The 19,683-nt window shown below is 47.3% G+C and overlaps 1 protein-coding gene across 4 annotated transcripts in view; it reads left to right on the top strand.

The window, feature by feature from the left end:
- KLHDC2 (kelch domain containing 2) overlaps nucleotides 1-19,683 on the top strand; it is a 1,007,914-nt gene that overhangs the window by 887,254 nt on the left and 100,977 nt on the right. For all 4 annotated transcript variants that reach the window (XM_069637406.1, XM_069637403.1, XM_069637404.1 and 1 more), the window contains 2 exons: nucleotides 8,246-8,333; nucleotides 8,430-8,482. In XM_069637406.1, the coding sequence (XP_069493507.1) occupies nucleotides 8,246-8,333; nucleotides 8,430-8,482 (141 nt within the window). The remainder of the gene's footprint in view (nucleotides 1-8,245; nucleotides 8,334-8,429; nucleotides 8,483-19,683) is intronic.

Genomic DNA, 19,683 nt, shown 5'->3' on the forward strand with positions numbered 1-19,683 from the left:
GCAAACCTCTGGCGTCTTTAATAAATGCCTCATTATCACAAAGCTCTGTTCCTCCGGAGTAAAAATATTCCTTCCTCACACCACTGTTAAAAAGGCCGACATTGGACCATAGGGTCCTTGCTAATTATTTTCCAATAGCTGGCTTGTTATGGCCTGCCAAAATTTTAGAAAAGGTGACGCCAGGGCAACTCCAGACATATACAGATGAACACAAGATTCTCGACAGTTTTCAGTCGGGCTTTAGGTAAAAATGGGTGATTGCTTTTCTGAGGCAGTACTGGTTGAGTCTGGGGTACCACAGGGGTCTTCACTTTCACCTATATTGTTCAATATCTACATTCAAATTTTGTTGAATATTCATTCAGAATTTGGGTTGTCATACCATTCATATGAGGATGTCGCACACATTTACATGCAACTAAATGAACCAGCGGAAGCAGCAAATACTGTGGTGTCCTGTGCAATTAAGATCAAGGACTGGATGTTGAAAAAAAAAAACTACAGTTGAACACGGCAAAAACAGAAGTCATTGTACTGGGTGCAAGGAGGCTGGTACAGGATATGGTTCATACTACTCTGTGCCCCTCTCTCTTTGGTGCCCCCACTAAGTATGTCGACACTGTAAAAAACCTTGGCTGTATCTGGCAATCTGCAGGTCAGTCAGATGTTGAAATGGGTATATTTTCAAATGAGACTTCTGAAATCAGTACTGCCTCTGTTTGCAGTGACGGACCTGGCAATCGTAGTTGGAATACTTGTTAGGCAGAAACCTGTGCAGTTCCCTCTGGGACCACTGCAAAAGATTTAGGACTACTGGTGTTTGGCAGTAAACCCACTTGGTAGCAATCTGTACCACACAGATTCACTTGGTAGATGTGGCTGAGCAGTCAGACTTCCCTCAAGAAGAGTTAGGCAGTATACAGAGTATTCACAATAGGTCAAGAGAACACAGTAGAACAAGTAAACACTGACCAGGGCTTGGTGTAAAAGAGATATAATTATTTATTTAAAACCACATCTAGAAAAACACACAGGCACTAATAGTAAGCAATTCAAAAACATGGTCACTAAGAGATATACACTCCCTTATATTAGACAAGTCTTAAGTAAAGCTCCACTTATTTTCAGACAGCGGTAAGCGCTTAACGTAGATGGCACTCTAATAGTTCGTTTTAAAAAAGGAAAGAATAGCAGAGAAAAAGTTGAAACAGATCCCAACACTTTTACCAGAACATGACAAGAGAGAAAGGCAAAGTAAAACCGTGAAGTTAGAGTTCAAGAGGCCGGACCCACTTTCAGAGGATCCAAATGAAATAAATGTGTCCAAGGTCACACGGTTACAGTGCACGAAAGTCTTGTAAAGGTTCAAACAAAGGAGTTGGACCAACGAAAGGGACCAGTTAGAGGGTCAAGGCGGCCAGCCCAGTCCAGAAGGTTAAGGGGTTATTATTACCTTGTAGCAATCTTTAGAAAGGGAGGCCTGGCGGACACGGTACCTTAAAGTGGTGAGAACGCACCAGCGGGGGCAGTTGTTCCTGGCAGCGGATGAAAGTCGGTGCTTCGTCCGGGGGAAGAGAGGATCTCGTCGTGGAGGAAGACAGGGGTCCGTTGCACTGCCAGGGAGGAAACCAGCCGCGGAGTTTCTCGGGTACAAGGAGCGGTCCGGTGATTTGCGGTTCAGTGGTGAGTGGCTATCCGGCCGACGGGGTGCTTGGCACGGGCAGTTCGACTACAAACCGGGCTGGGGTGCGAAGAAGGAAAGGTAAACTGGTTGGGCCCACCAGTCAGGGGAAGAAGCCTCTCCAGCCGGGAGATCTTCTCTGTCGTCGGGAAGTGGTGAGTCGGTTCCGCAGGGTTCCACCGGTGGTGTCGTCGTGGTAGGTCGGCTCAGCTTCTCCCTCGTCGGATTCTCAGGTCCTGTGGCGACTTCTGAAGTTCCAGTCCCCAAAGCCCTGCTTTTATGCAGAAAACCCCCATTCACTCAGCCTAGATGTCAATCAAACATGCTAAGTGGTGAGCCGGCCGGCTCACCACTTGGGCCAATCACACAAGAGTGCGACTTGAGTTACCACGGTAACTCAGTCCAGGGTGCCTAAACCCCCTCCCATACCCCCTGTGGTACCCAGAGTGGCACCACTTTTGGAGGCTTCTGTGAAGAAGCCAGCCAAAAAGTGGAACTAAGGGCTCGACTTGGGTTGGAGTCACAGAAGAGAACACAAACGCCATTTTAGAATCGAGTCTTGGCAAAAAATACCAACTGGAGAATTAATATTAATTAAATAAACCGGCGGTATGTTCGAGGCTATGAGAATTAAATAATTAAAGTTGGTAGCCTCGAACAATGGGAAAATCCCATAGGAAAATATTTGCGGTCGAATATAAAAAGTAGTTTCCACTGCCACCAGCCAAAACTCGATCAGGGGGGACGGAGACGACAATCAATTGCCCCGGCCTGTACGTCCACAATTTGATGGTTTGTACTGGTTTCTGTTAATAATTTGGGACTAGTAAAGCCAATGGTGACTTTACATGCCCTGGGAGACAGTAGTCAGTCCCAGGGTATGGAGTCTATGGTGGGGTGTCACTATGACACCCCTGTGTTACTGCACACATAGGAAAAACACATGAGACCCTATGGAGTAAAGGACCCCATAGCCCATAAAACACATTACTAGTCAAAGAATTACCATAAATCATGTCCAAGAAAAAGAGTCTCACTCTTGGCAGGAGGTAAAAAACAAACTCCAGAAATCCAGCAAAGCTGCTGGGGCACTCACTAGGTTAGGAAATTCAGCCTAAAGAGAGAATTCTCCCTAACAATACTAACCAATGCTAGACTGTACTACTGCAATGCTCTTCTTATGGGGGTGCAAACATTTCAGATAAAGAGACTCCAGGTAGGCCAGAATTAATTGAGCAGAAGAGCTGCAATCTCCCATTTCAGAAGGCAGATACATTGGCTTCCAGTATCCCAGAGGACCCTTTTCAAGGCACTCTATCTGGTGTTTAAGTGCATCCATGGGATGGCACCAGCCTATTTGAGTGCAAAGATCCAGCTATACCGCCCTCAGAGACAGCTGCGCTCCTTAGATCAGCGTCTTTTGCAGATCCCAAGGGTCAGAACAACCACATGGGGTGAACAACGGTTTTCCGTCCATGGTCCTCAATTGTGGAATGATCTCCCGCTGAATCTTCAACTCCTTGAATCCCTAATAATCTTCAGGAAACAATTGTTTGCCTAGTGTAGATCTTTGTTAGCTCGAAACCTTGTAAGAACATCTCTGCAACTAGATGCATCCGTGCTTTGTCCCCTCATGGGTATGTGCTCTATAAATTCACAAATCAAATCACCTCCCACCCCCATCCACCATAGGATAACATTGGTAACAAGTCCCTCTGTCGACCCTCACCTTTGGTCGCCCAACCTGGGTTGGGTATCCTGCCTCTGGGTTAGCCTTGGGTCTGGAAGAAAGGAGAGATCTTACTTGGTTTCTAGTAAATTGTTGTAGAAGTTTTAAATATTTTGAAACTGTTCACTCCCACAAGCCCATTGCATCCTTTTTACAAGAAGAACTCTTACCTGTGACCTTTGGGCACAAGGTCCCATTCATTTTAGGGTTTGGACTCCTAAAGTTAGGATATTGAACTTGTGTGGTTCCCATCATTACTGAATCTGCTTTACTTACCTGCATTGCTTGGCAAAGTTATTTGATGTAGTATAATAAGTGAACATACTGATGATTGTATATATTTGTATTATAGAGTAGTGTGTTACATTACTACCTGCTAATTTTATTTTTCAATGTCTTCTGAGGGCCTAAATAAATAACTATGTTTATAACTACTGTCTACATTGAATTATTGTGTATTATATTGTGTGGACTCATTGAGGGACTATAACCCCACTCCCGCTCCCACTCCTTAGACTAAGTCTTGACTGCTCACCCACCTACCTTGATTGGTTGTTGGCTAACCTCTCAGCGCTACTTGTTCATCATAACTTGGTTGGCCTCCTTCAACCAGGCCAGATTCTAGAAATCTATCATAACACCGCCGACCGGTACATGCACAGAGAGACTGGGAAAGAAGAGAAGCTGCCGGCCAATGTGTCCAGTTGACGAGTCACATTAGCTGCTCTGTGAAGAAAGGAACACCCCGCTCATCACAAACAGGTGCGCGGTAGCTCCAGCGGAACAGGCAGCACGGGAAGACAGAGAGGAAAGCCATGCAGGCAGAAAGAACTGAGAGGCCCAACGGTGTGGAGAAGGAGAGAGACCGAGACAAGTACCAAAGTGGGGAAAGCACAGAGCAACCCTAGAGTGGGGGTAAGAGAAAGAGAGAACACCTGGTTTGAGGAAAGAACCGAAGAAAGAGCGAGAAAAAGCCCAAGGCCTGGGGAGAACACAGAGAAGTCCCAGACTGGGGGAAGAGAAAGAGAAAGATACCAGCCCCAGTGTGGGGAAAGAACCAAGAAGAGAGACGGAGACAAGCTCTGGAATTAGGAGAGCACCGAAAACCCCCAGAGAAGGTAGAGGTTAAGAAGGTATCCCTAGAGTGGGGACTGAGAAAGGAAGCAACCCCAGAGTGGAGAGGAAGAGACTAAAAGGACCCCAGATCGGGAGAACAAAGCAGAGGAAATTTCCCCTGCAGGGAGAAGGACTGTGAGAAGCTGACTTGAAAAAGAAACCGGTCTGGCGCCCCGGGACGGCACCCCAGCAGTACACAAATGATATGTTTGGGGCCTATGGCACAGGTGTGGGGGGCGGGTCAGAAGCCAGCAGCCATTTCTTTCATTGGGCAATGACCTAAAAGTAGGCCTTGGTGGTGTTATGTTTTTCTTTTGAGTAGTAGGGAAAGAAACTAGTATAGAATAAGATTTTTGACAGGTGACTACATTTATGTTTAGACATCTTGACACCCTGACAGGCACCCCTTTGACATTTTATATAGAGTAGGCCGTAATATCACAGCTTTAAGGAAGGATTATGTTTTTTTACATTGTGGGGAGAGTACAACTTATGCAAATTATGTTCCCTTGTCCATCTCCTGATTCTGACCTAACACAAGACATAATCTCTCAGTACTGATAGTCTTGGGGACAATTCAGTTTCCCCATGAGACTAAGCAAACTGGCAAAGGAAAACAATCAGAAGGCTTTACTTTCCTCCAAAAAGTCAGGACAGGGTTCATAACGAAGCAAAAAGAAAGGGTGTCCCATATACATCTTTGGGAGGAAAGCAGCAAAAGGAAAATCTTTCCTAACATTAAACACTTCCCAGGACTTATGCAGTTGTGCTCTACCACCTTGAAGGGCCTCTTGTGCTAGATGGAATTACCAATAAAGGTCTCAGACCAAATAACCGTACAGACTCAACGAATATCGGTCTGATAGCACAGCGAGTAGAGCGCTCGCTTTGACATCTGTGCACAGCATGCTGATTCAGGTTGGAATCCCGGCAGGGCCAAATTCAGCCTTTCATCGTTCTGAGGAGCAGCGCTCAGATACCGGAGGGTTCGTAGTGCTATATAAATGCATAATAATAATAATATTATTATTAATATGGCAAAGTACTGCTTTATTCTCAGGTTAAATAAAGCAGGGTCAACTGACAAACATTAGATGGATGCTTGCACTTGATTACACAGAGGTCTTATACCCCAATATGTGTAATCTATGACATCATCGTATGTGGCAACCCATAAAATTAGCGGGGAATTGGATTAGGGGAACATATCCACTTATATTCATGTATACGGGTTAGTACTTCATTGGCTGTCTCTTATCTGTAAAACAACTTTCAAACTACAACTAAATACGTATAATATGCTTATAGCAAACAAAATGGCAGCATATTGGTCTATGCAACATTGTATAGCAAGTTGCCCCATAGACCCACTGATTGGTTCGCATTCTCACCTAACCTTGGACTTTCGACTCGGCCAACTGCACGTAAGGAAACCGAAACCCAGGTGCTTGGATCATGTCAGATTACTCCCCACTTTTCCAATTAGTCCATCTCTCATCAGACCGGCCATGAGCCATTCCCGTCTGTCGTTGACCTTGTTGCCTGTTCTCTGTTCTAGGAAATTCAAGGGAGTGAAATCTCATCACTATCTTCATTCAAGGCTTAATGAATAGCCCTTGTTTTCTACTTCTGAGTCACATGTGAAAAGACCATGAATGTGTCAATTTCAGCCTCTTTTTTACTGCTATTTTATTTAATTACACTGGCTGGTGTTTCTCCTCTTGGCCTCTAGAGATTTGCTCACTTGTATGGACTTTATACACTTTTAATTGCCCAATACTTGGCTCCTGCACATGTTTTCTTCTCTTTTAATGTCAGAGAAATATGTCTCATCCCTGGCTTATCCGTCTGCCTCCCTTTGTGCTTTGCAACTATTCTTTAAAAATAGCATCCTTGATCCCAAGCCAACATTGACTCCTCTTTGCTTTGCACACAGTTGTTCTTCCAGCATCTCCTGACTCTGCAACCCTGATCGGCTTCTGAGGTAGTTGAATTTAATATTTACACGTGCCGGCATCCATTTTCCAATAATGGCCATCCTTGTCACGTTATATATTCCTCTATTAGCAAGCTTCTATGCATCTCTTCTACCTTGCGTTACTGCTTATTTTCACTTATTGGTCAGCAAGTTACTTTATCTTTTTTTATATTCATGATTACTTTATCGTTTCGTACATGTTTCTCTTATTGCTTCAGTTATATTGTCACTTCATATTTTCATATAATTTCAGCTTGGCTTCATACATCTTCTCCATGACATCACTCTGCCCTCGTCAGATTTCACTCAGCGCTCCATGATGTCCAATGGTGCATACTGGCATCCTTCCATACAGCATAATTTCACACTTTTCAGTGCAAGGGTACATTCAATATGGCTGTCTGAGTGCATATCGCATCTCATACACTCAATGAGGTATAGGCATAACACATAGGGTCTCACACACAGCCCTTCGGCTGTTCCAGTATGACGACGGCCAGAGCTAGGTAAAATGTGTCCAACTGCCCCTTTACACAGTTGTTTCTCTCGCTGTGGGGGGCCATACAAATAAGGCATTGAAGTCCACTGCAACCACTGATGTGAAGTTGGTGATTGATACAAGGCAGTGTTTTTGGTGGCTGTTAACTTGTTGCAATGTGTTAACGAGTTACAAGCACTTTTCGCATGAGGAACCTTTTGCAATTTTCTAGAGATTAAGTTGTCTTTAGAACACAAACTTCTTGTGTCCCTAGGGTCTTGTCGACCATTCACATCAATGTGAAAATTGTGTTGCTGATGTTTTTTCCAAATAGAGTATGGGCTACAGAGCGTGTCATTTATGTACTGAATGTAAGAACAGTACTTATGCTTTTTCTAGAATTCACCTTCGAGTTCTGTGTCCTACAGATCTGCCTCCCTGGTAAGCAGCTGCAAAAAGGCTTCCATTGCTAGCTGGATGGTGTCTTGTGCTTTTGAATGCTATTCACTACGTGATTTAACTCCTCCGCCTGTCATTCTTCCTTACACTGTCGATTAGACAATGTTTTAGTGGCATTCACACACCATGTTCCTCTGGAAGTCCTCTGCAAAGCAGTGACATGAGCGACACCACACACGTTCTGCAAAAATGTCACATTGCACTGGAACGCAAGAGCAGATGCCGATTGGCCCGGCCATGATAACAATTCTGTTTGGTTAACTGTGTAAGTTAGGGGCTGCCTTCTTTACCACATATCATCTGATCATCTGTCCCAAGAACCTGGAAGAAAGGGGACCTGTCGTACTGATAAGGATAACATACATGCTAAAGTGACACTTCTACTGTTAGTACATGGGTCCCTTCTTCCAGGTGAACCATTCTCATAACCCTATTCACACCCAAGACAGATATTAAGTGCTCTCTTTTGGGTATAGGTAGACAGGGAAAAGGCTGCGTATGTGAAGCTGGTCGGAGCGAGAAGCTGGGTCGGTGCATGGGCACGAGGAGCCACCCAGACAGGCTGGGATTTCAATAACTTTTGATTTGATGTTTCACCTGTCTGCTGCAGAAACTTGCTCCAGCGTCCTCACCATGTTGATTGGGTCCCATAAAGCAGGGACGCGGGTTACTAGAACAAAGTCACTCTGGCAAAAAACGTGTTCTAAATAAATCATTGTCTTAGAAACAATTTGCAATGAGCATTCTTTAAATCGATACATGTATTTTAAGGAAGTGTTGCAATAAACGTTTGTTTGTTTGTAGGCTATGGCATACAGCATGTGCCAGTAAAGAAGGTGAAGTGATTGTGTTTGGGGGATGTGCCAACAATCTGCTTGCCTATCACAGACCGGTAAGCTACTGATTTGTATTTATTATAAAATGTATAGCTATATAGCTAAAAGTTGCGTTACAAGTTACTTTAATCAATTATATGTTTGTTTTCCAGGCACATAGCAATGAAACACTTGTGTTTAATGTTCAACCCAAATCTCTCGTCAGGTAAAATGTTTTCTTGTTTTCCGATTTAGTGGTAAAATGATGGACCATTTATATGTCCTGCTAGCTAACTATAACTGCAAGGTGGAACTATACGAGGACAATTAATCTCTTGTTAATTATGCTACAGGTACCTCGGACAGTATAATTATTGTCAATACTTTATGTAGTGTCAAATTTCGATGTACAGTCATAGCTCACTTTGAAGTGCTTCATTTGTAGTTTAAAATGAAACCAGGTAAATAAAAACATATTTTTTGGCTTCTTGTTCAACCCATGGCTTTAAAGTTAATTCACCCCCTATTTGGATTTTGAAATTACACAAATGTCCTATACAAAGCAGTCTGCATTTTCTGTGATATTCAATTGTCAGTGCCATGCATTTCCTATTATTCCTTCTTATTTTGGCTGCACTTATGGCCGGCAGCTGGAGTGAATAGAATTTTGTTTTTGCGAGTTGACTTTCTAGTCATATTGAATTGTAGAGAAACATGTTGTGGGTTTGAGTGTGCCTGCCCTTGTGTGCCTTTTAACATAGGTAAAATGGGGAAAAGATCTGTGAGCCAAGAGGTATGTTCTTCAGCATTTGGTAGCATAGTTAATTACCCATGTATTTGTCATCTTTGTAACCCAGATACTCATTGGGGGCGAGACTTCTATTGTGAAATATGGAATACAAAGGAAGGATGCAACTTTGACGGCTGATTACTCTCCCACACATTGTGTGTGAATTCAGACGACAGAGCCTGCTGGTCTTAGCATATTCACGCTTTTTCTAAAATACATTTCTGATGGATAGCCTCCTTCTGAGTATTTTAAGTAGCTCCGGACACTGTAGTATTTAATCTGTACAGGTTGGCCGTGCAGAAAATAATAATCAGAGGTATGTTGAGAAGAATGACAGGGAATGTTTTGTCTGGAAGGAGGGGGGCAGTGTTTTTTAATGTCCTACGGAAGAGGATGGGGAAAAGGTGTTGAAGGAAGGGGGATACTGCGTCTCACCCTTCGGTGTCCCACTCCCTGAGGACGCCCCATTCAGGTGATCCTCCCTCACTGGTCCACCCCCAGGAACTGGATCCAATAGCGATGACCGTGTACTGGCCACCTGGATGACAGATCCCCAGAGTTTAGCCAGGGAGACACCTTCAGGTTTCTCACGCTGTGTAGAGCTGACTACGACCCCTTTGATTTCTTCTTTATTGCTGCATATCGTAGACACCTTTGGAACTAGCCACTTGTCATTCTTTAATTTGCTCCCCATCATACTCTTACGTTTCGTCCCCTTTCCTCCATACTGCATGGGCGTCCCTCGCGAGGGACGGGGCACAGAACCTTTTTCACCAGAAAAAAACCTTCTTCCCCTTTAAATTTAGAGGCGTGTAGGGTTGCGGCCCTGGGACCAAGCGCTGCACTGACTCCACCCTCCACCGCCACACAGAAGTCCCTTTTTCCGCGTTAATGGGAACGGACCGAATTCACCAGCGCTCCTGGGTTTGGCTTCGGCCATGTAATTCCACGTGCGGATACTACTTTGTCTTTTTTTGTTTTTTTATCATTCAGGTACACGATCCTCAGGAAGCATGTCGACTTCTACAGGGTTTAGCAGGTGTCTGCCCTGCGATGGGCTCTTCCCGACTAAAGACGCCCACGCCCTCTGCCTATGGTGCCGTGGCCCTGACCACAGCTGGCAAGCTTGTACCGCGTGCAACGCATTTTCCTCAAGGTCTCTGAAGAACAAACTGGCCATGTGGAGGGAGCTCTTCCACAGATCGCCTCCAGAGGACCTAAAGGAATTTGTTGATCATCGATCCAAGCCCAAGGTAGGGCGCTCTTTTCCAGCGCACCCCGCAAGGGAGACTCCTTGCCAAGAACTCGTCCACATGGGAGGGACACCCAGGTCCTCGTTATCAGCACAGGTACCGAGGCTGTAGATCCTCCCGGTGAGGGTGCTGAGGGACCAGAAGGTCCTTTTATGGGTTCTTCACCTGAGGGGCTACGCCCTAGTTCTGGCATCATGTCCGAGGGGGCGACTTCACGCAGTTCTACCGGCAGATCTGCCAAGGGCGTAACGCCTACCGGGCCTAGGCCCGAGGAACAGGGTAGGCCCCATGATCCACACTCAAGAGTCCTGGACAGGGTGGGGCCCAGTGAGCCGAGCAACACCACTCAGGCACGTGGAAGGCAGCTCAACATGATGGCCACCGTGCCAGAAAATCCAGACATCCGGCCGACGCACCTCCAGGGAAGGCAGGCGGAGGACCGTGTGTCGAGGTGGGACTGGTGTCAACCAGGTATGTGGCCTACAGCCTATCCTTCCTTTGCGCAAGGGAGGTTCCTGCTGCGTCCATATGGGCAGGGCACACAATGGCTCCAGCAGCCGCCCACTACGTTGTCAATATCTCCTACCACCAATCCAGCCAGTGAGGACGTGTTCTTTGAAAAGTTCCCCGGGCTCATGAAATCTCCACAGATGGGGGAAATCCTCAGGGACGCCATCAGGGACTTGATCCCTCCAATTGTCCCGCCGGCACCTCAGGCCACAGTACAGGCTCCTCCGGTCCCTGTTCAGCCTCAGCAGCCCGCTCCTGCCCCCCAGCCGATTGTGCAAGCGGTTCCGCCGCAGCCTCTGGCTCTGGTCCCCTACCGCAGCCCCCGGCTCTTAGCACTCCGCCTCCGGTGCCAGACCCTCCAGATCCATAGGTGGACACAGATGAGGAGGAGGACCCTGACACGCCGTCTTCAGCCAAGGCCTTCCACGAACGACTGGCAGGGCTGGCATAGTACTTGGGCCTTCCTCGGCCCGAGGTCGAACAACCAGCAGAGGGGGTCCTCGCAGAAGTCCAAGTCCTCATGCTACGTCCTGTTTCCAGAACGGGGATCCCGATGCAGAAGAACTTAGTTGCCTTGGCCAAGAAGGGTTGGCCGAAACCCCACTCAGCCCAGCTGGTCAATAAACACCTGGACGCTAAGTACAGGCAGATGGAGGGGGGTACACTGTTGCTATCTGCCCACACTCAGCCACTCTCCTCGGTGATCGCTGCGGCATCACTGTACTTCAAGCCTCAGTCATCCTCAGCCGCCGCCTCTGCAGCGCTGCTCGGCAAGGAGGAGAAGATCTTGGTGGCGTACGGGAAGTAGCTGTATTCCAACGCATCCTTGCACTTGCGTCACGCTAACGCAGATGCCATGATGGCAGCCGTTAACAAGAGGCTCTGGTGGCAAATTCCAGCTAAGAGCCAATCACGATTCAAGGCGGGATTGGCAGAGGCCAAGATCGTGGTTCAGGACATCATGGAGTCCTCTGTGGCCCACATTGACACCTCTTGCCGTGCCATCTATATTGCCACGGACATGAGAAGAACGGCCTGGCTCCATGCTACGAAATTCAACCCAGATGTCCAGGAACGCATACTTGTTCTTCCGTTCGAAGACGGAGACCTCTTCCACTCCACAACGGACGAGGAGCAGGATAAAAAGAACAGCTCTCAAACGGCCAAGTCTTTATCCATTCGTACAAAGACCACGCCCAAACTGTACACCCAGTCACGGCAATGCTCTGAGAAGGGGCGTACATACAGAGGTTTCCACGGCTTCCAAGAGCGGAGGCCCAGACAGCCTGACCGTTCCCCGTACCAGCATCGGCACAAACAACAAAAGTGGGGGGGGTGGTAGTAAGGGCTTTTTACAGTCCCCCTCCTCCACAGCAGCCTCAGAAGGAAAGAAGACATGACACGCCCCTATGGGTCCGTATGTCTCCAGTGGGGGGCAGGCTTGCTCTCCATGCACATTTCTAGCACCAGAATTTCGCGGACCACTGGATCCTCTCTGTAGTCTCCACGGAGTACCGCCTACCTATCCCAGCTTAGCCTCCCTCTTCCCCTCAACTCCCACAGGTTGGGACAGCAACACTTTTGGCAGAGATCCGGTCGCTCGTTGATAGCCAGGAAGTGGAGGAATTCCCAGCCTGGCTTGGGCTTTTACTCCAGGATTTTCACCATTCAGAAAAAGAACCAGGCGGGCCTGAGTTGTGCTGGACCTTTCCACCCTCAACCTCTCCCTACCTCTACAAAAATTCAAGATGGTTATGCCAGCTTTGATAGCGGAGACACTGTGCAAGGGAGACTGGATGTGCTCATTGTTCCTTTCTACGATTCAGGATCATGGGCTACCATTTCCAATACAAGGTGCTCCCTTTCGGCCTCAACTCGGCCCCCAGGGTCTTTACAAGGCTGATAAACACAATGGCGGCTCTCCTCAGGTCGCAAGGCCACCACATTTACCCGTACCTGGACGACTGGCTTGTCAGGGCTACATCTCAGGAAGCAGTGCACCATACCTCCCACCCTCTTAGGAACACACTGCAAGAGCTGGGTTTTTCACTCAATCTCAAGAAGTCACAGCTGTAGCCCACGCAGACACTGACTTTCTTGGGCTTCATTTGGGACACATGCTCCGAGAAAGTTTTTCCCTCGGAGACAAGATCACGGCACTCGAGAGAGCCACGGCGCACTTCCTCAGCAGAGAAGTGACCTCGGCCTAGTGGTACCAACACCTACTGGGTCTCATGGCAGCAGTCCTCTTGGCCGTCCCCCACACGAGACTCAGGATGAGGAGGATACAGCTGCACTTTGCAGCATCCTGGAACCAGGAACGGGGCCATTAGTCAGCGATGATCAACGTTCCGCTATCACTTCACCCAGACCTCACATGGTGGTTGAGGGGACTGCAACCTGAGGACATGCAAGCCTTTCCGGCAACCTACACCAAATTTTACCATCACCAGACCCCTCTCTCGAGGGTTGGGGGCCCACTCTGGACAACCACTACGTCCATGGCACATTGATCCGGCAGGAGCAGGAGTGCCACATCAATTGGCTGGAATTGAAGGCCATCTGACTGGCGCTCAGGGCTTTTCTCTCGGTCATAGAGGGCAAGGTCGTCCTCATTCAGACAGACAACTCGACCAGCATGTTCTATACCAACAAGCAGGGAGGTACCAGATCCCCCTCCCCCCCTCACTGTGCAGGCTGGCAGTCAGCGTGTGGGAATGGGCCCTGGAGAACAACATCTTCCTCACGGCGGTCCACCTGCCGGGGGAATCTAACCTGGAGGCAGACAGGCTCAGCAGACTGGAAGCGGACAACTACGAGTGGCAGTTTAACGACCTAGTGCTGCAGGAGATCTTTCACAAATGGGGCCACGCCCAGGTGGACCTCTTTGCCTCCCGGGGCAACAAGAAGTGCCAACTGTTCGCCTCCTGGCAGGGTCAGGGTCAGGGTCCAGGCTCCCTGGGTGACGCCTTTTAGATCAGGTGGGACGGAATGACAGCATACGCCTTTTCACGCACTCACCTGATTCACAGGGCGATATGCAAGATCAAGGAGTCTCGCCTCCTCAGCATCATCCTAATAGCTCCCTGGTGGCCAGCCTTTCGGAGAGGCCTCCCATTCGCCTGCCCACGAGCCTAGCACAACTTCTAGCACAGCAGGGGGCAGGGTCATCCACCCCACACCAGAGAAATTAGCCCTCACAGGTTGGTTTCTGAACAAGTCATGCTAGGGCATCTCAGCCTCTCTAAAACTAATCTAGAGATCATATAGGGCGCCAGGGGCAAATCTACTAGGGCCCAGTATAAGAGCAAGTAGACCAGGTTCTGCCACTGGGCAGACTCTAAGGGCATTAACCCTCTGGCATGTTCCCTGGATGACAAGCTCTCTTTTTCGGCAAACATCTCGCACATTCAGGCGTGCAGGTGGACACTTGCAGCACTTACCTGACAGCCATTGGGGCTTACAGAAACTCTGAGGAGAAGAGATTTTCCTCCTCCAACCCGTTTGTTAAACATTTGATGGGTCTCGTCAGGCTCTACCTACCCATCTAGAACCCACACCCTGTGTGGGACCTCAACATAGTGTTCGGTGCCCTGGCCGACATACCATTCGAACCAATGACGTCCGCAGACATCAGTCTGGTCATCATTAAGATGGCCTTGCTAGTCGGCTTCACCTCGGCTCGCAGTATCAGCGAAATTCAGGCGATGGTCGCCTCAGAGCCAATCACTATGTTTCACATGGACAAGGTCGTCCTGCGGACGCACCCAACGTTCCTGCCTACGGTGCCTTCCTCTTTCCATCTGAACGAGGAAATTGTTCTGCCCACATATTTTGCTGCACCCAAAGACGAGGCGCAGAGAGTTCTGCACTGCATTGACATCAGCCATGCACTGAAATTCTACTTGGACAGGACGAAGAGCTTCCGCAGGTTGGATGCTGTATTCATCACCTTTGGAGGTTCAAGACTGGGAAATCGGGCATCCAAGGCTTCCAAATCCCGGTGGATGGTCTTGGCCATCAAAGAAGTCTACAAGGGACAGCATAAGCCACAGCCGGCCAACAAGCATGCCCACGCGGTCAGAGCCAAGGCAACTGCCATCACTTTCCAGCGGCATCTCCCCTGGCGAGTCATAAGCAGGGCGGCCACATGGGCCACCCCTTTGGCTTTCTGCAAGCACTACTGTTTGGATGCAGGTCTAGATCAGACGCAGCTTTCGGACAGGCGGTTCTTAGGAACCTGTTTGCTTAAGGAGGATTGCCTCTCTACCCTGGGGCTACATTCAGTTGTAAACGCCCATGCAGTATGGAGGAAATGGGACTAAGAGTGCGTTAGTCACTACGGTGAGTAACTTATAATTAAGCCTTGCAAGGAGTACAATCACCATTTCTTGGTCTCAGACTCTCACTGGCACTGTAAAAAGGAAGAACGTTCTGCTGATAGAAGACGATTCTATCTTCCTATAGGTGTTTTCTTAAACATATCAGGCTGAGTAGGCTCAAGAATGATAACTGGGGGATTTGGAGACACTTAGGTCATGCAATTGTGTAAACATCTGGCCCACCATTAAAATAAGGACGGCTACCTCTGTGAAATATGGGTAGAGTTCTTCACTAACAAACTTGCAGATCCTGATGGGAACTTGACTCGGTAGACCTCTGTTTCAGAGACGTAGCCTATTACTCCTTTTCCATGGCTGGAAGATGATATGGTATGTGCCAATAACAAGGCAAAGGTCTCCCGGGCCCCAGGCCCGGGTGGTCTGGTGTCTGTGGTGATCAAAAGTGATGATCCCTGCTATGGGCAGGGGTGCTGTGTCCTTTGTTTAGAACTATCTGGGAATCTGAGGTGGCTCCGCTGGTGCCGACTCACTAAGGAGGTATCTTTGAATGGCAGTACCGATTGATACAATTCAAAATACTACACTACATCCCCATGAAAGTCTCCCGCTTCTCATCCGATGTGTCGGGTAAATATTCGGCGACATTCTTAAGGTGCCAGTCAAGATACGTCACATGTTTAACTTGGGATGTCTTGAGGTACTACATGTGTTGGGCGGTGGGAGGGGGGGATTCGCTGAGTGAACGGTACAACAAGGTCTTTTTGAAGGGTGTATGGAAGGTAAAGGGGATGATGTGATGCATCAAATCGTCCTGAAGCAGGGGAGTGTACCAGTTGCTGCAAAATTGCGGTCTGTGCTACTAGTTCTGCAGCACAGTGTCAGAATGAGCTCAGCAGGTTGTATGAGATGGGGTGATTTAGTGAGTAGGAGCTGTTCTGCGTATTTTGCGGTTATTGGTATTGAAGAAGCCAAATGGAGAGCTATGTTTATGCATAGACCTTAGGGAACTGAACGGGTGTGTCGTGATGGACAGACATCCATTACCGAATATTGCAGAGATGTTGGCAATGATTGGAAAAGGAAGGGTTTTCACAAAGATGAACATGGTGTTGGCTTATCAGGTAGAACTTGAGGAGGAATCATGCAAATTGACAATGTTTATGTCACACAAGGATATATTCAAGTTCCGAAAGATGCCATTCGTTTTGGTGTCAGCGTCTTCAGTGTTTCAGAAAGTTATGGATAATGTAACAAACTCATGGTGGCAACAGTAAAGACGGACACAAGTGATCACAGTTCGAGGGTGTTTATTGAACTGTATAATGGGTGCAATAAATGCCTAATTTAAACCTAAATCTAAGATGGGAGCAAGCTACGACCATCAAATAATAAGGCAGTCAAAAGTGGCCTATTCTAAAAAAAAACACGATTGCCAGTTCCTTACTGCTAAATTACCAAAAAGAGTGTGGGATAATGTTCACCAGAAAAGAAAGAAGTGTTCACAAAAAGTCAGGATGGTATGGCTGGGTCTCCCTTCCCCACGTTTGCGTTTGAAGCACACAGGACAAGGCGGGACTCTCGAGCACAGCACACTCCTTAGCCTTGTCAGTACGAGGTTCACCGTTCAGTTCAACTATATCAAAAACCTTCAGAGGCAAAGTCTCCTTGCAAAAGTCTCTTGGCTGGGAAGGCTGGCTGATTCTCAATGACAAACAAAAAAAAGGTTTAATCGGTACTCTCGTGTTAGGGAGAATTCTCATAAATGGCTGATTTCCCTCACCTAATGAGTCCCTTAGCAGCTTTGCTGGATTTCTAGGATTTATGTTTTTCACCTGGTAAGAGTGTGAGCCTTTTTCCCACTCTTACATGTGTTTTGCTGAGTGTGTTTTCACTTTTTGTGTGATCTTGAGCACTGGAGCCTCACCTACTCCATGGCCTCATAAATATTTTTCATGTGTGTTACACAGCACCTTCAGTGCAGTGACACAGGGTTGTCTTTTAGACTTCCCACTGACTCAATTTTCTGGGGCTGACTACTGTCCCCCAGAAAAGGTAAAGTTGCCATTCACTTTATTAGTCACTTTAAACCACAGACCCAGTACACCCCATTTTACATGGAGTATTGGAAAGGGTTAATTCTTATCACTTTTTGTCTGTGTCTTTTGGAGACTTGTTTTGCTCCCTTTACATCAAGACTTGGCTGGTGGCAGTGGTAACTACCCTAACTTTTCTACCGCGGTTATCTTATATAAGCATGGTATTGTTTCAGGCTATTCTATTAGCCTCGAACATAAACCCGCTTGACCAAATACATTTTATTTTGTCTCCGGCTGGGTTTATTCGCCATTTCTTTTTGTTAGTCTTTCTCGTGTTTTTCTCTGCGCGCCAAACCGGGGATGACTCCTTTGTTCGCCGTCTTTTCACAGGCTTCTGCACAGAAGCCCTCCTTAAGGCGCCTGAAAGTCTAGGTAGGCAGGATGTGAGGGAGGGATCTTCGGACCCCTACCGTGGGTTCTCTTGGTAACCCAAGACGCACTCCTGTTGATTGGCTGAGGGGACTGTCCTTGCCAGGACAGCCACCCTGCTGTGTGATTGACAGCTGGGCTGTATGAATGGGGGGAAACTGCATAAAAAGCAGGTCTCTGGGACTGGAAAGGCAAATTCGCCACTGGAACGAAAGAACCAACGAGGAGCTGATGGAAGAGGACCCCTACAACGACTGAACCGCCCGGTGAAGCCCTGCTGCAGGTCTGAATCTTCAGAATCCGATGACGGAGAAGATCCTCCAGGAAACTTCTTCCCTTGAGCTGGTGGGACCAACCAGTTTGCCCAAACTGCAAGCCAGGACCCCTCCTCTGGTCGAATTCGCTGTACAGAGCTACAGTGGGCCGGATAGCCAGGAAGGTCGGAACCTGCTTGGGTTTTAAGGAGCGCACCTTTTATTAGTTGTTTTGCTCTGCTGCTGTTTCTTCTCTAGGTAGTGCAGGACCCTCCAGTCTTCCTGCTTCTTGTCAGTCCGACAGTCGCTTCAGGAACCATGAGCCTGCAGGAACTACCAGGAACGTCCGCCTCAGCTACAGCTTCCTCTCCGTTTTAAGGTACTGTGCAAATCCGGTTGCTCGTTTCCTTCAACCGCGGTGAAAGTGTTTGAAATCTTTCTCCAATACGAGGGCTTGTCCTTATCTTCTCTTTGAACCAACTTTTCTATCAACCAACCTCGTCTGGAATCCGTGCCATGAACCTTACCACGAACTACCCTAAACTGTAATATCTTGAGCAAAAGACTTTTGATCCATTGACTTTGGCCCTAAGCCTTTTCTATCTGATTTTATCATTGTAGTTCCTATTGTCCAATTGCTCTGAGTACTTACATGTTGGTTTGATTTAATTTTCTAATAACTTTGTCTTTCTCTCCCTTTTACATTGCTGGAGTGCCATTATGCTCCCACTTAATGTTGTGAGCTTAACTTGTCTGGAATTTAAGGGAAGTGGTGTGGTGTATTAAGAGTGTGATTTTTTTTAGACTGCTTATAATAGTGTAATGTTATACAACTGAAGAGTGAAATAAACGTATATTCTTTTACTTGAAAACCTTGAGTCAGTGTTTGCCTGAATTATAGTAATTGCTGTCCTTTGTGTAATGATCTTGTACTGCTCACTTACTCTTGAGATAAGTCTGGCTGCTCAGCCATCGCTACCACTTTAACTGTGTAGTACAAGCTTCTACCAAAGATGAATTTGTACTGTCACTTGTAGTCTTAATTGTGTGTGGTGTTCCCAAAGTGTATAGCATATAATTCTGCCTAACATCTTGTACCTTGGGCGATTGCTCTTCGCCCCTTGGATCTCCCTCCGCCATGCTTGGATACTTCTTACAACTTGGGCATCCCTCCGTCAGGTTCACTACAGCCTTTCAAACATTGCTTATATGATTCAAAATGTCTTTTTTAACAAATCCCCACTGCGGACAACCCTCGACCGGGTTTACTCTTGTCGACACAATGTTCGTGGGTTTATTGCTCTTGATGCAATTATATTCAAATGAACAAACGCTCTCTTCTACTTGTGCGTTCGGCCTTGCTCAAAGTGTGCTTTTTTATCCCTGTGGGGAAGGGGGAATGTATTCCATAAGGATGGCAAGGAGGTGTGTGTGTGTGTGTGCATTCGTTCGTTCGTTCGTTCGTTCGTTCGTTCGTTCGTTCGTTCGTTCGTTCGTTCGTTCTCAGGATGTCTCTGTCTTTGTTTTTATTAAGGGGAAAGAGTTGTCCCCTGAAAACTAGTTTTTCTTCCTTTGCGTCAGTAAAACCGCACTAACTCCATGTACAGCACCCAGGAAGAAGAGCCAATACCTAGAATCAACAATGGGGAAGAAGAACCTTATTGCTTTGCACTTTCCCTTTGACACACCAGCTGAATGGAAGGCTATACTCAAGTTTTTTTTGGCAACATCTCTGGAGCCAACTGATCAGTTGCTGAACTGTGCGTTTGCCTTGGATTTGGGTCCCAATACCACAATCTTCCATTGATTGTC

The sequence above is a fragment of the Ambystoma mexicanum genome, chromosome 14 (assembly GCF_040938575.1).
Source record: "Ambystoma mexicanum isolate Mex_15411 chromosome 14, UKY_AmexF1_1, whole genome shotgun sequence".
In the NCBI taxonomy this organism is placed as follows: domain Eukaryota; kingdom Metazoa; phylum Chordata; class Amphibia; order Caudata; family Ambystomatidae; genus Ambystoma; species Ambystoma mexicanum.